Below are 12,995 nucleotides of genomic sequence, written 5' to 3'. Positions count from 1 at the left end.
AAACATCAGAATACATAAATCTCTACCTGCCATGATTTTTTAATCTGATCCCAATATAGATAAAAACGGAAAATAAACTGAAGATAAATTTAATACAATCATTAACTTACAATTAAGTTTCAAAAGAACAAAATTTAAATTAAGCTCTCATTAAGCTCTCATAATTGAATTCAATGATAATCAAACACGCAAAAAAATCATCAAAGAAGCGAAGCGCCAACTTCCATATCCGGATCCAGGATGGGTACATCATAATCAGCCATAAAATATATATTTTTTCAAGCTTGCAGGAGTTTTGCAGGACAGAGTCAGCGAAGATGCATAGGTTATCTGGGAGCTACGAAAGCAAATGATGAAAATTCTACTCCAATGCATGGTGGGTGAGATTCAGATACCATCAGGATAGATATGGTTTTCGATCACCATTCGCAATCAACTTCAGCTCGGTGGAATAGAACATCGCGTCCTTGCACATTCATTATGCCATCCTATAACAACATGCCTAATTTTAAACTAAACAGAGCCATCAGACAGTTATAACATAGCCAAGTGACAGTTGGAAGCGAGTAATTAATACAAGGAAAGGAAAAAATGACTAGTTTTTTTTGAAAAACTTCATGTTTCGAACTTTAAAGAAAAAACATTTTTTCTTTCGCTGGGAATACTGATAATTAAATTCTATTTTCGAAATAAGAAATCGATCACGTTTTTCGTGAGCTTTACACTTTTGCTGTTCGATAGTGGACTTTGCCTTCCCTTTAACAAGGGAAATGAACTGAACTTTAAAATCAATTATTATTCAAACCGCGAAAAATTAAATTTGAGTTTGAACAAATTTGAAGCCTATTCCTAAAAAAACTTAACAAAAATCATCAGCAGCACCTATATAAAACTCTTCACTGCGTTCATTGACTCTTAAAAACAACCCTCGTTCATTAAACTTAGATATAGCCAGCAGACAGCTCTATTCTATCTTTCTGGCGACTGGAGCAAAAAGAAAAATTATAAATTCAAAATTTGTATAAAATCTAAATCTAAATTTGTCTAAATAAATCGTCAAAAAACCTCGAGAGCCGTATCATCCAATTTTTTTTCAAAAATGCAGCAAAATTAATTGAAAATCAATTACTTGCACCAATAAAAAGAATACGAAAGAATTTGCAAATAAGTAGACATTTAGTTATATCACATAGGCCGTCAAGATGCAGACGATTTTTTTGAAGGCCGAAAAATTGTCTTTCCTATTCTGTACACCTTTGTAGTGCCAGCTGAAGACGTTACCTTCAGGGCAAAGTGCAGAATCAGACTTTGAATTTATTATATATCGAGTCATTAAATGATTCAGTGATTCTGTATGACCAGACAAGTTGTGAGCCTGAAAAAAGTATATGTTCAAAAGTGCAATCAAATTATTCAACAACTCATAAATGATGAAAAAAGATAAATGGACATAATCGAAATAAGCGACGAAGCGAGGCTGAGTCAATTTTATCCATTTATTTGCTCTCAATTAACGTTAAGAAGTTCCAATTACTTGTTTCGACATATGAAATATTTTTTTGAACCCGAGCTACTAATGAGAGCTGTTTAATCTGATGAATTCCAGAAAACAACTTGAGAAAATCATTAAGATTTTTCCTGAAGTTATATGACTTTACATGAACATTAAATAGAGCAACAAAACCGACTATTCTGACCTTGAGTACTAAATGCCACCTGTTCTTCTGTCGGCGCACCTTCTCGTACTGACAGACTACCACATCGTCACATCCGAATGCAGTGCGAGTTGAGTGGGTGCCCCCCGCTACTAAGCCAGAGCCCCCCTCTGCCGACTGACTACTCACACTGCCTATGTTGGTCTAAAAGAAATACATGCTCGTCAAGTCTGAAACATCGATACGTAGAGAAAACCAGGGTCAAGATAGACAACGAAAAATGGTCGGTTCTTAATCGAATTTTAGCACACAGAGGGAAAGCGGAGTTTCGCAAGACTTGCATTACATCAAAAGCATACATTTACAAGAATAATTTGTTAATTAAAGAAAGAAGAACATAGCCAAGAGACAGTTGGAAAAGAGTCAAGGAACGCAAGAAAACAGAAAAAACGGGCTTGTTTTTTGAAAAAATCTCAAGAACATTTTATGATAGACACTTTTTTTTGATAAAAATAACCTAATTTGCAAAACTGAACAAATAGATAAAATTTTTATTTCGCTCAAAAATCTGATAATTAAATTCCGTTGTCGACTTTGGAAGTCAATTTTTGTGACCTTTAAACTTTCACAGCTCGATAGTGGAGTTTGATTTCCTGTTAAAAAAAAGGAAATGGACTGAATATGATAAGAAATTAAAGTCAAACCGCGAAAAAATAAATCTGAGCCTTACTAAATTTATTTTTTTTCCTGAAAAAAAGGAAAAGAACCATCACGACCTATATAAGAGTCTGAACTACGTTCATCGACTCTTAGAAAAATTCATTTCGCAAACACAATCGAGCAACACCTCCAACCAAGCTTTGTTTTACCGAGCGGTTATGAAGCCGACTACACTTGGGCAGACCCCAGTTGAGCCGAAAACAAAAAACGTCAAAAAATTGTTCCCCTAAAATTCCTTTCGGGTGATTAGACATTAAAACTTGGAGCATTTAGAATCCATCACCATTCAAAATCAAATGTTTCTCTTTCAACTATGCAAAAAAGGTTAATAAGCCGACACAAAACTCGAAATTAAGCGATCGAAAAAAAGTAAGCAGAGAGGTGAAGCGGAGCTTCGCATCACATGCGATACAAATCTGTATGACTATGATTACCAGCAAATGAAAAGACATATCAAAAATTGGAAAAAAAAAAAACAATATTTCCTGCACCATTCAAAACTTTACAAAGAGCTTTCAAAATGCTTAAAAAACACCAAGCCTTTCTGCGCAATATAAGCCGACAATAAGTAGCAGACACGAAAGTGTTGAAAATATTCGATAATCAGTTTCGACAACAAAAAAACAGGTCCCGACTGAAATCGAACTTCTGGGACTTGCTGTCTCAAGCATGGGTGTTACCACTGCCCTAAATGCACAGTACACCCCTTGAGTTTTTAAAGAAAAACAGCCAACTGACAGTAGGAAAAGAGTAATGAACGCAAGGAAACTGAAAAAAAAACTACTTGTTTTTTTCTAAAATCTTCAATTTTCGAATTTCGACTAAAAATTAGATGGCCTTAAAGCTCTTTGAATTTGTAGCAATTTTTATGATGGACAATTATTTGTTAAAATTAACCCAATTTAAAAAAAAACTTTTATTTCGCTTGGAAATCTGATAATTAGTTTTCATTTTCGAAATTAGAAGTCGATAACGTTTTTCGTGACCTTAATAATTTTGCTGCTCGATAGTGGAGTTTGCCTTCCTTTGAACAATATAAATGAATTGAACTTAAAAAAATTGCAAGTCAAACCGCGAAAAACTAAAATTGAGCGTGAACAAATTTTAAGGCTTTATCGTGAAAATTAAAAAATATCAGCAAGACCTATATAAGTCTTCACTGCGTTCATTACTCTTGAATGAAAGTCTGACAATTCAATTTTCCCAGAAACCAAATCAATTTTATACTAATGAAATAAAAGTCCTGTCGCGATTCGAATTTCACTGTAAGATGCAACGGTTCCTGCATAACCACTAGACTAAGTGAGAAGGATTTTGGTATTTGTTTAGTATCAATAGTAAGCAAACCCAACTTTTTAGCGATTTGAAAGGAAAGTTGTTGAGAAAAAACTCCGGCACCATGCAAAAAACAATATTTCCTGCACCATTAAAAACTTTACAAAGAGCTTTCAAAATGCTTAAAAAACACCAAGCCTTTCTGCGCGATATAAGCCGACAAAAATAGCAGACACGAAGTGTTGAAAATATTCGAAAATCAGTTTCGACAAAAAAAACAGGTTCCGACTTAAATCGAACTTCTGGGACTTGCCGTCTCAAGCATGGGTGTTACCACTGCCCTAAATGCACAGTACACCCCTTGAGTTTTTAAAGAAAAACAGCCAACTGACAGTAGGAAAAGAGTAATGAACGCAAGGAAACTGAAAAAAAAACTACTTGTTTTTTTCTAAAATCTTCAATTTTCGAATTTCGACTAAAAAATTAGATGGCCTTAAAGCTCTTTGAATTTGTAGAAATTTTTATGATGGACAATTATTTGTTAAAATTACCCCAATTTAAAAAAAAACTTTTATTTCGCTTGGAAATCTTATAATTAGTTTTCATTTTCGAAATTAGAAGTCGATAACGTTTTTCGTGACCTTAATAATTTTGCTGCTCGATAGTGGAGTTTGCCTTCCTTTGAACAATATAAATGAATTGAACTTAAAAAAATTGCAAGTCAAACCGCGAAAAACTAAAATTGAGCGTGAACAAATTTTAAGGCTTTATCGTGAAAATTAAAAAAATATCAGCAAGACCTATATAAGTCTTCACTGCGTTCATTACTCTTGAATGAAAGTCCGACAATTCAATTTTCCCAGAAACCAAATCAATTTTATACTTATGAAATAAAATTCCTGTCGCGATTCGAATTTCACTGTAAGATGCAACGGTTCCTGCATTACCACTAGACTAAGTGAGAAGGATTTTGGTATTTGTTTAGTATCAATAATAAGCAAAACAAATTTTTTAGCGATTTGAAAGGAAAGTTGTTGATGAGAAAAAACTCCGGCACCTGATTACAAATAACTAGTTGCGTAAAGAATCTCCAAGAAAGCATATCAAATTTGAGTTTGAAGTCAATTTAGACCAAGTAAGTAAAAAAATTCAAATCCGTTAAACTTAAATCAATAGCAGGTTGCCATGCAACTAGAAAAGATAAATCGTACCACCAATAAATTCACAAAAAATATCACAAACCTTTGTTTTTCGATTTTTTCCAAATTTATGTTTGCACGTTTGGAGGGTAAAAAAGTAGCCAGAAAAAAGGTTTCAAATAAATGAAACAAAATTTCTTGACAATTTAGCTTCACATGAATCCATTTTAGATCAAAAATTCCGGGCCGGTTTTTCTCGGCTGAAAAAACTTTGAAAATCTATCGCTTGACTGCTAGGGCAAAACTGGAAAGTAATCAATTTATGGTCTGTCAATTGTTTCGAGAGCCCAGTAAAAGTATGTCAAATTCGGTCAAAAAACCTGTTTAATATATCGATGCTCATTTTCACTCACCTCGTCATCTGTGACGTCATCCCCGGAGTTGAGCGGCTCTTCCTCCTCCACTTCTTCATCCTCATCATCCAAGTCGCCCTTGATTCCCCCTCCCTTGGCATCTTCTTCCGAGTCATCATCCGAATCATCTTCGCAATCACTCGGCTCCTCTTTGATCCTCGAGTCCGACCCAGATTTCTTCCCACCTTTTGATTTCTGTTCCTGTATCGCATTAAGTGAACAATTTTCACGTAAAAAAATTATAAAAATCATGGCCCCTAAAAATATTCGGCGCGGCAAATTTAAAAAGTAAATCGGTGCAGCAATCAATCAATTTAGTTTTAATCAACACAGAGGCGAAGCCGAGCATCCCATCACATGCGATGCAGCACAAGAAAAAAATGAAAAATGTTGAAAAAACTAGATGAGCCAAAACTTTCGCATATCTCGATGAAGGACAGCTAGGGCCTAGCTAAAGCTGGTGGTTCGTGTTTGATATTTTTTGAATTTGTTATACTAATGCGGGACGAATGAGCAATTTCAAAATTTCCCAAAGACATAACCTTTCTAACAAAATATTACGAAATAGCCGATTCTGCACAAAAAATCGCACAGATTTGATAGGGCATATTTTAAGAAAATTCAAAAAACTTCTAAAAAAACGGTCGAAAGTTCAAAAATTTGATTTTCCGAATTCCGTAGCGTTTTTCTGATGAAAGCGGGTCGTTGCCGTAGAAGAATGAAGAGCCCCTAAAATGGGAAACTTTCAAAACTGGGCATAGAAATTATAAAAGTAAGCTTCCAACAACCTGTTCTGTCGATTAAACCATTGATATCAGATTTAGCAGGATGGCTATCGAGAAAATTCCAAAAAAACGGTCAACAAATCAGAAAATTGACATTTCCGAGAATCAAAGGTTTTGTTGAAAAAGTGGGCCTAGCCAATTAAGAAAAAAAATCATCTAACATGTGATTGAATCCAGAAATCTAGGTTTGGCAGGGTAGTTTTCGAAAAAAGTCAAAATGTTTAAAAACGGCTAAAAAATCAAAAATCTGACTTTTCCGAGGGCCATAAATTTTTGCGTAAAAAAAGTTGGGCGTAGGCGCGTATGTTTTTGCGTAAAAAAGTAAAAATTAGCGTAAAAAAGTAAATGTTTTTGCGTAAAAAAGTAGGCGCGTATATTTTTGCGTAAAAAAGTTGGGCGTAGGCGCGTATGCACAGGAGCTTCCAGCAACCCAATTTTTAGAGGGTACTTTTTGGTAAGATTCATAAATGTAAGATAAAAAATTCCCAAAAAATCAACAATTGACTTTTCTGAAGACGAAATATTTTTGCCTAAAAATATTGTGAGTGGCCGCTAATACAAGAGAGATTCCTACTACCCGTTATCTCCATTGAAATAACACCTTCAGGTTTGGGAGGTTAATTTCTGAAAAACTAAAAAAAAAGATACAAAAAAATCAAAAATTTGACTACTCCGATGGCCAATTTTTTTTTTGTGTAAAAGTTTGGACGTAGTTGCTAATAAAGGAGAGCTTCCCACTACCCGTTATCTCCATTGAATCCACAACCTCAGAATTGGGAGGTTCGTTTTCGAGAACAGTTAATAAAGATTGAAAAAACGGTCAAAAAATTGACTATTCCGAGGGCCATTAGTTTAGACAAAGGCTGTAGACAAAGAAGTAAAGCAAGAAGAGACCAGGGTAGAATGCACACACACAAGAAATAAGGCGGTCCTTCTATGGATAACCCTTTCTTGAAAATCGGACGAAAGGTTTTTGGAAAAAATATATATTTTTTTGTTGCAAAAGAAATAAAATTTTCCAAAGCGTCTCAAAAAAATAATTAAAAAACCAAATCCCATAGACTTTCATAATAGCTATTTTTATCAAACAGGAACTCTAGGCAAAAATGCCAAGCAAGACATTAGAAATTCAAATTAGCAACTGAACAAAACTAACGAAGCGGAAACGAGGCCGACAATCTTTGAGCAGACACCAACTGAACCGAAAAAAAAAGAATCTTTTTTTTTAGAATCTTTCAAGTCCACCCTTGAAATTAGAATGAAAAACACTGTTACTTGCAACTACTAGGAAAATTTATTACAACACAAGCAAAATCAGATGTTTGTCCCTAAAGCTTGTTGACAAATGCTTTTTTGATATAATTAGCCCAATTTGAGAAACCTGGATCAATAGGTACTGGGAAATCTGAACATTAAAAGCCGCGTTCGAAACTAAAAGTCCACCACGTTTTTTTGTGTGACTTTTACACTTCTGCTGTTCGATAGTGGATTTTGCCTTCCTTTTAAGAATGGAACAGAGCTGAACTTCAAAAGAAATGGAACGCTTACGGTTGGGTCCGTGGGAACCACTCGCGGCGTTTTGGCTTTCGGTTCTGTCTCTTCAAATTCATCTTCACTGTCGTCATCACTAGACTGCGCCTGTTGACCTTTGCCTCCGTCCAACTGCAGTAATCTAGGATGCTTATGAACTAGATTGCTTGCAGTGGGTTCACTATCTGATGCTGATGTTTTTGGTATGGACTGCGTTATGTATTGTGATGGATCAAAAGAAGACTGAGCACCAATGTATGGCCTCGCACCATCCACTTGAGGTGCGAAATTGCTTCCACCTGAAAAGATTTTCAATCAACGAAAAAAGTCCAAGATAGTTTTATATTTCCAACTTTTCTGAAATACATGAGCCCCAAAGGAGAAACAAAAAATCATAAGGTTAAATTACTCTGACTTTGAATTTTAAAAGCCACTATTATCGAACTGATAATTCTTCTGTAATAAGTAATAAAAATTAGCCGCTAAAAACTATTTTTTGGAGAATATTCACATAAAACGCCATATTCACAAAAAATGCTTTGACAAACTACTGGCAAAGCTTTAGATGAAATTGAAACTAAGTCCTCTTTTTCAACAGAGAAGAATTGAAAAACTGCTTTTTTGCAAGTTAAGTGTCACCCAATAATATCAAGGAAAACAAAATCCCCCCACCCCACCCCACCAACCATTGATAAAATTTTGTGCTTCAGATTCTTTTATTTCATCTGATAAACCAGTTGCTGGCTTTTTGGTTTTTATCTTACAAAGCAGGTAGATATAGTCTTACCTGTAAAAGGCGTCTGGGTTGAATACTGAGTAGCTTGTTGGTTTGGCTGCACAGGTCTGATTATTCTGAAGCCCGTCGGCACAGTTTGAGTACCTGCGACAAAAAATCTACTTACTAATGAAAGCAATCAATAAGTTGTCATCAAAAGCGCCTAGGTTTTGATTTTTCATAATTAGTCACTTAAAACATCAAATCAAAGGCAAAAAAGCATAAAAAATGTTCCGATTGCAAGCAATAAGGAGCCAAAAAAATGTATAACTAAATAATCTACCCAAATAAAATTAACTAGCAAGCCCGTCTCCATCAACCAACCGACTCGCAGAAAGTTGTTTGTTTTGAGCAAGCAGCAAGCTATTCAAGCAATGAAACTTGAATAATTTGAGTTATTCCATATTGTAAATCAGTTAGCAAATTTTATCGAAAATTCATTCCAAAGTTGATCGAGGCGGGCTATTCAGTCAAGCTAACTCTGAACTACTTCAAAGTATTTCAGCTTGAACTAATTCTTACATTTTTTCTGAGCAAACCATTCAGTGGATTAACGCATGCGATGAAACTTGGAAGTTTAAAGACAGGTCTTTTCATAGAGCAAATATGTCAGGTCTTTTCATAGAGCAAATTGGTTAGCAAAAACTAGCTTTTTCTCAGGAAGGTAATGAAGCGATAAATTTTTCAACTATTCAAAGTTACATCAGACAGCGAAGCAGTCCATTAAATGTTTACGTCTTTCCATGCCAACATATTAAGCGATGAAGTATTTCGAATGAATTATAGAGGGCAGCAAAAAACGAGTTTTTCTAAGTCAGCTACTGAAGCAATAAAACATTGACACTAAATACTTCCAAGTGCAATCTCTTGATTGGTTTGCCTATAAAAGTTAATTTTTTCGTCGAAAGAACTCGAAAAATTTTAGTCCTGTAGGCAAACCAACTAAGCGATTGCACTTTGAAATAATTAGCGTTATTTCAATGAGCAAATTAGTTCGGGCAAAGTTTAGGGTTTTCTATGCAAAATAATTAAGTCATGAATATTTGCAATCTTTGATAAAATTTCATAGAGCGAATCAGCTAGGGAAAAACTTAGTTTTTAAGGGCAAGCTGTTCAAGTGATGATAGTTTAGAAAAAAATTTAGGTCAATTTATGAGGCGAATCGGTTCGCGATATAACTAGATCTTTATTGAAGCAATGACACTTCGTAATACATTAAAGGTTTCGAAGAATGAATCGGTTAGGAAAGAGATTAAATTTTGTAAGCAAACTATTATAACGAAAAAACATAGAAATATTTCAAGCTTTTTTGTAGAGTAAATCAATTGGTTAAAACTTCATGCAAGCTATGAAAATTTGACATTTGTGAAGAGATTCCAAATAGCAAATCAGCTCGCGACAAAATTCAATTTTCTCAGCAAGGTGTTCAAGCAAGGGAAAAAATTAAGTTAATTCATAGATCAAATCAAATCGCCGCGAAAAAGAAATTTTACCAGGCAAGCATTGAAAAAATTAAACATCACGCAGTTATTTTCATAGTTTAGATTGCTTCGCAAAAATTAAAATACTCGAGCAAGCTATTAAAGCTATAAAATTTGTGACATATTTCAAAGGTAGTTTTCATAGATTGGATGTTTCAATAAAAAAAAATTTGACGTTGTTCAAGAAAAATAATAAAGTAAGAAAACTTTCAGGTTATTTCATACAATGAAACGGTTTGCAAAAAGTTCAAGTTTTTCTACGCATGGCGTTCAAGCAATAAATCCTTTTAAAAAATCCGTTTTTCATGAAACGAACGGGTCCGCGAATGGAAGAAGTTTTTAAGCAAGCTTTTAAAGCAATGAAAAGTTGAAACAATTCGAAGCTGTTTTCATAGCTTTGGTTGCTTCGCTAAAAAACAAAACTTTTTCAAGAAAAGAATTGAAGCGCTAAAAATTTCAAAAACTTAACAAAACGAAACGGTTTGCAAAGATATGAAGTTTCAAAAAAGTTCAATTATTCAAAAAAAGTGGCTGGCGAAAAGTTTGAGTTTTATTTTGCAAGGGGATCAAGCCATGAATTTAAAATATTTCCAAGCTGTTTTCATAGCTGGAGTTGCTACGCAAAAAAGTCAAACTATTCTGACTTTTGCAGAAAGCTATTGAAGTAATGAAACTTTGAAAAAATTCAAGTTACTTCGTAGAACGAACCGGCTCGCAAAAATTAGAATTTTTCTTAAGCAAGAAAATAATTGACAATTTCGAAGTTGTTTCCATAGCTTGATTGCTTCGCAAAAAATATTCTCTGATCAAGCTATCAAAGCGATGATCCTTCGATTTTGCGACTTTGTCATCTATTTCATAGAGTGAATCGGCTCATGAAAAATAGAAGTTTTTCTAAGCAGGCTACAAAATTTTTAAATTTCGAAATTGTTTTCATTCCTTGGATTCCTTCGCAAAAAAGTTCAAGTTAATTCATAGAACGAGTCGGTTAGCAAAAAATTCATTTTTTTTCCTGAGCAAGCTATCAAAGCGATGACGATTCAAAATATTTGGTAGAATAGGCTTTAATATTTCAGTTATTTCAAAGAGCGAATTTGGTTGCGGAAAGCAGAATTTTTTCTAAGCATGCTATTAAATAAATGGAACTTTTGAAATATTTCGAAGTTGTTTTCATGGCTTGGATTGCTCAGCAAAAAGTTAGAGTTATTTCAGCGAGCTATTGAATCGATGATGCACTTCAAAATATTTCGAAGTATTTTTCATAGATTGGATTGCTTCGGAAAAATAATATTTTCAAGCAAGCTTTTGAAGCGATGGAACTTTGAATTCTTGAACATTCTTTTAATCGTTAAGCTACGAAAATTTTTTCTGAAGTATTGCACTTGAGAATACTAAAAAAAATGTGTTCATTTAAACATAGCGTCCATAGTGCATTCCGACTTTCATTTAACATATACGATAGATTATATTCATCCCACTCTTAAATTTCTTTAGTTTTACTTATCAGGGCGAAAGAACGATCGCTTACCGAAATTACCATCAACTAAAAAAACTACGTGCCAGCAGCTAGCAAAAGGGTTAGAAAACGTCGGATAACTTTCACCAGAAAAAATGACTTCTGTTACTATACATGAGCTAATTAATAGAAATTCAACCTCACTTTTAATCCCGTACAACCTCGAGGTGACCAACAAAAACATCAAAACCTTCAAGAACTCTAATAGACTACATAATAATAATATAATAATAATATCAAAGGATTTAGGAATATAATCCAAGGGTTCGCATAACACCCAGTCATTGCATTGTTCAAAGTTTAGTTTTCAGTTATAAGTGTAAGTTTCTTCAGGTCTCTACAGTTGTTGCATTCGCACGGAACTGATTATAGTTTAAAAGACCAATCTAACCGATAAATGAAATGCACTCCTCCAATTTAAACAGACCATTTAGCTACAATATTCATTACTGAACTCAGATTACTCGGGGAAAAAAGAAGCTGCGATTGTGCAAAATTCGATTCATGTCCGACCTGAAACTGAAGTATAATTTTTTAAAACCATTTTCTATGTTTCTGGATTGAAAATATTTTGTCAATTTGGGAAAATTAAGAATAACACGCTACCAGCTGATGAAAATCTTAAATATGAATACAATGAAAATGAAGTGAGACCAAGAACAATAAGCTATTCTTTAGTGGAAGATATAAGGTAAAACACATTGAAAATTCATTTTTCAAAAGATCAGTTAAAATATGGAACATTATTTATTAAAGCATATCTTCGGATAACATTTTCACTTTTAGAAAAACAAAAATAAACGTTGAGAATTATTTTTTTATTTTTAAATAATGATAATTACACTGCGACAACCTATGGTAAGCTTTCATGGAACAGATTCATGGAACAGATTCATATGACATATACTTGTTGTCTTGAACTAATTTCAAAATGCAACTTAAGTGCTCATTTTACATTCCTTACGCGGTGCATTGGGGTTCTGTGATACCCTGACAGGTAGAGCATTTGTTGGTCCTCCACTTGAAATCTGGTAGACTTGAGGCATAGTATTGTATGTCGAATGCTGTACTGGCATATGATATGATCCATGCGCTCTTGAGTCAAATCGCGATTCAAGTACTTTGGATTGGTAAACTTTGTTTTCCCATAGCCTCCTGAGCTCCTGTAGAACTGAAATTTCAACTCCCTCGTCAAGAAATGTGTCTCTAACTGTATTGCATACTTCATCCATGACTTTCATGTATGCATTAGCTACACTTTTCGTCGCTTGAGGAGTAATAATAGCATTGGTGGTTGCTCTGACATTAGAGACTCTGTATGGAAGTGCCTCGACTTCCGGAGTTCGAGACGAACCACTTACGTTGGCCGCATATAAATTCCTTGAGACACCCGAAGCATCAAACTGGTTCATCTGAAATGCAATTTTGTCACAGCCATACAAGGAGACCCTGTATGGATATAGCAGATTGTAGAAATAAATAGACAAACTGGAAAGAAGACATGTCATGCCAGTAAGCAGACATAATTTTTAATTTCTAAACATACGACGATTTTGCCAACAACAACAACCACTACCATAATGAACCCCAGATAATTCTTACATCTTTTTTTTCTGAATGTTAATCAAAACACCACTTGATACTTTTTTTCAGTCAATCGGGTTTGAAAGTTGTCTGCCTTATCACGAAATATCAATATGGATTTG

The 12,995-nt window shown here is 34.3% G+C and overlaps 1 protein-coding gene across 1 annotated transcript; it reads right to left on the bottom strand.

Annotated features, from left to right (window-relative positions):
* Positions 1–148: 148 nt before the first annotated feature.
* Positions 149–12,726, bottom strand: LOC134846870 (transcription initiation factor IIA subunit 1-like). Its single transcript, XM_063864276.1, has 6 exons — positions 12,254–12,726; positions 8,305–8,397; positions 7,536–7,816; positions 5,203–5,403; positions 1,698–1,859; positions 149–488 (listed from the first exon to the last, which is right to left on the bottom strand). Exons 1-6 carry the CDS (start codon positions 12,699–12,701, stop codon positions 420–422), a joined length of 1,254 nt encoding a protein of 417 aa, XP_063720346.1. The 5' UTR covers positions 12,702–12,726; the 3' UTR covers positions 149–419.
* Between the last annotated feature and the right edge of the window lie 269 nt (positions 12,727–12,995).

The sequence above is a fragment of the Symsagittifera roscoffensis genome, chromosome 5 (genome assembly GCF_963678635.1).
Source record: "Symsagittifera roscoffensis chromosome 5, txSymRosc1.1, whole genome shotgun sequence".
Classification (NCBI taxonomy): Eukaryota; Metazoa; Xenacoelomorpha; order Acoela; family Convolutidae; genus Symsagittifera; species Symsagittifera roscoffensis.
Note: the sequence above shows the minus strand (reverse complement) of the source record. Positions and strands in the feature narration are given on the sequence as shown.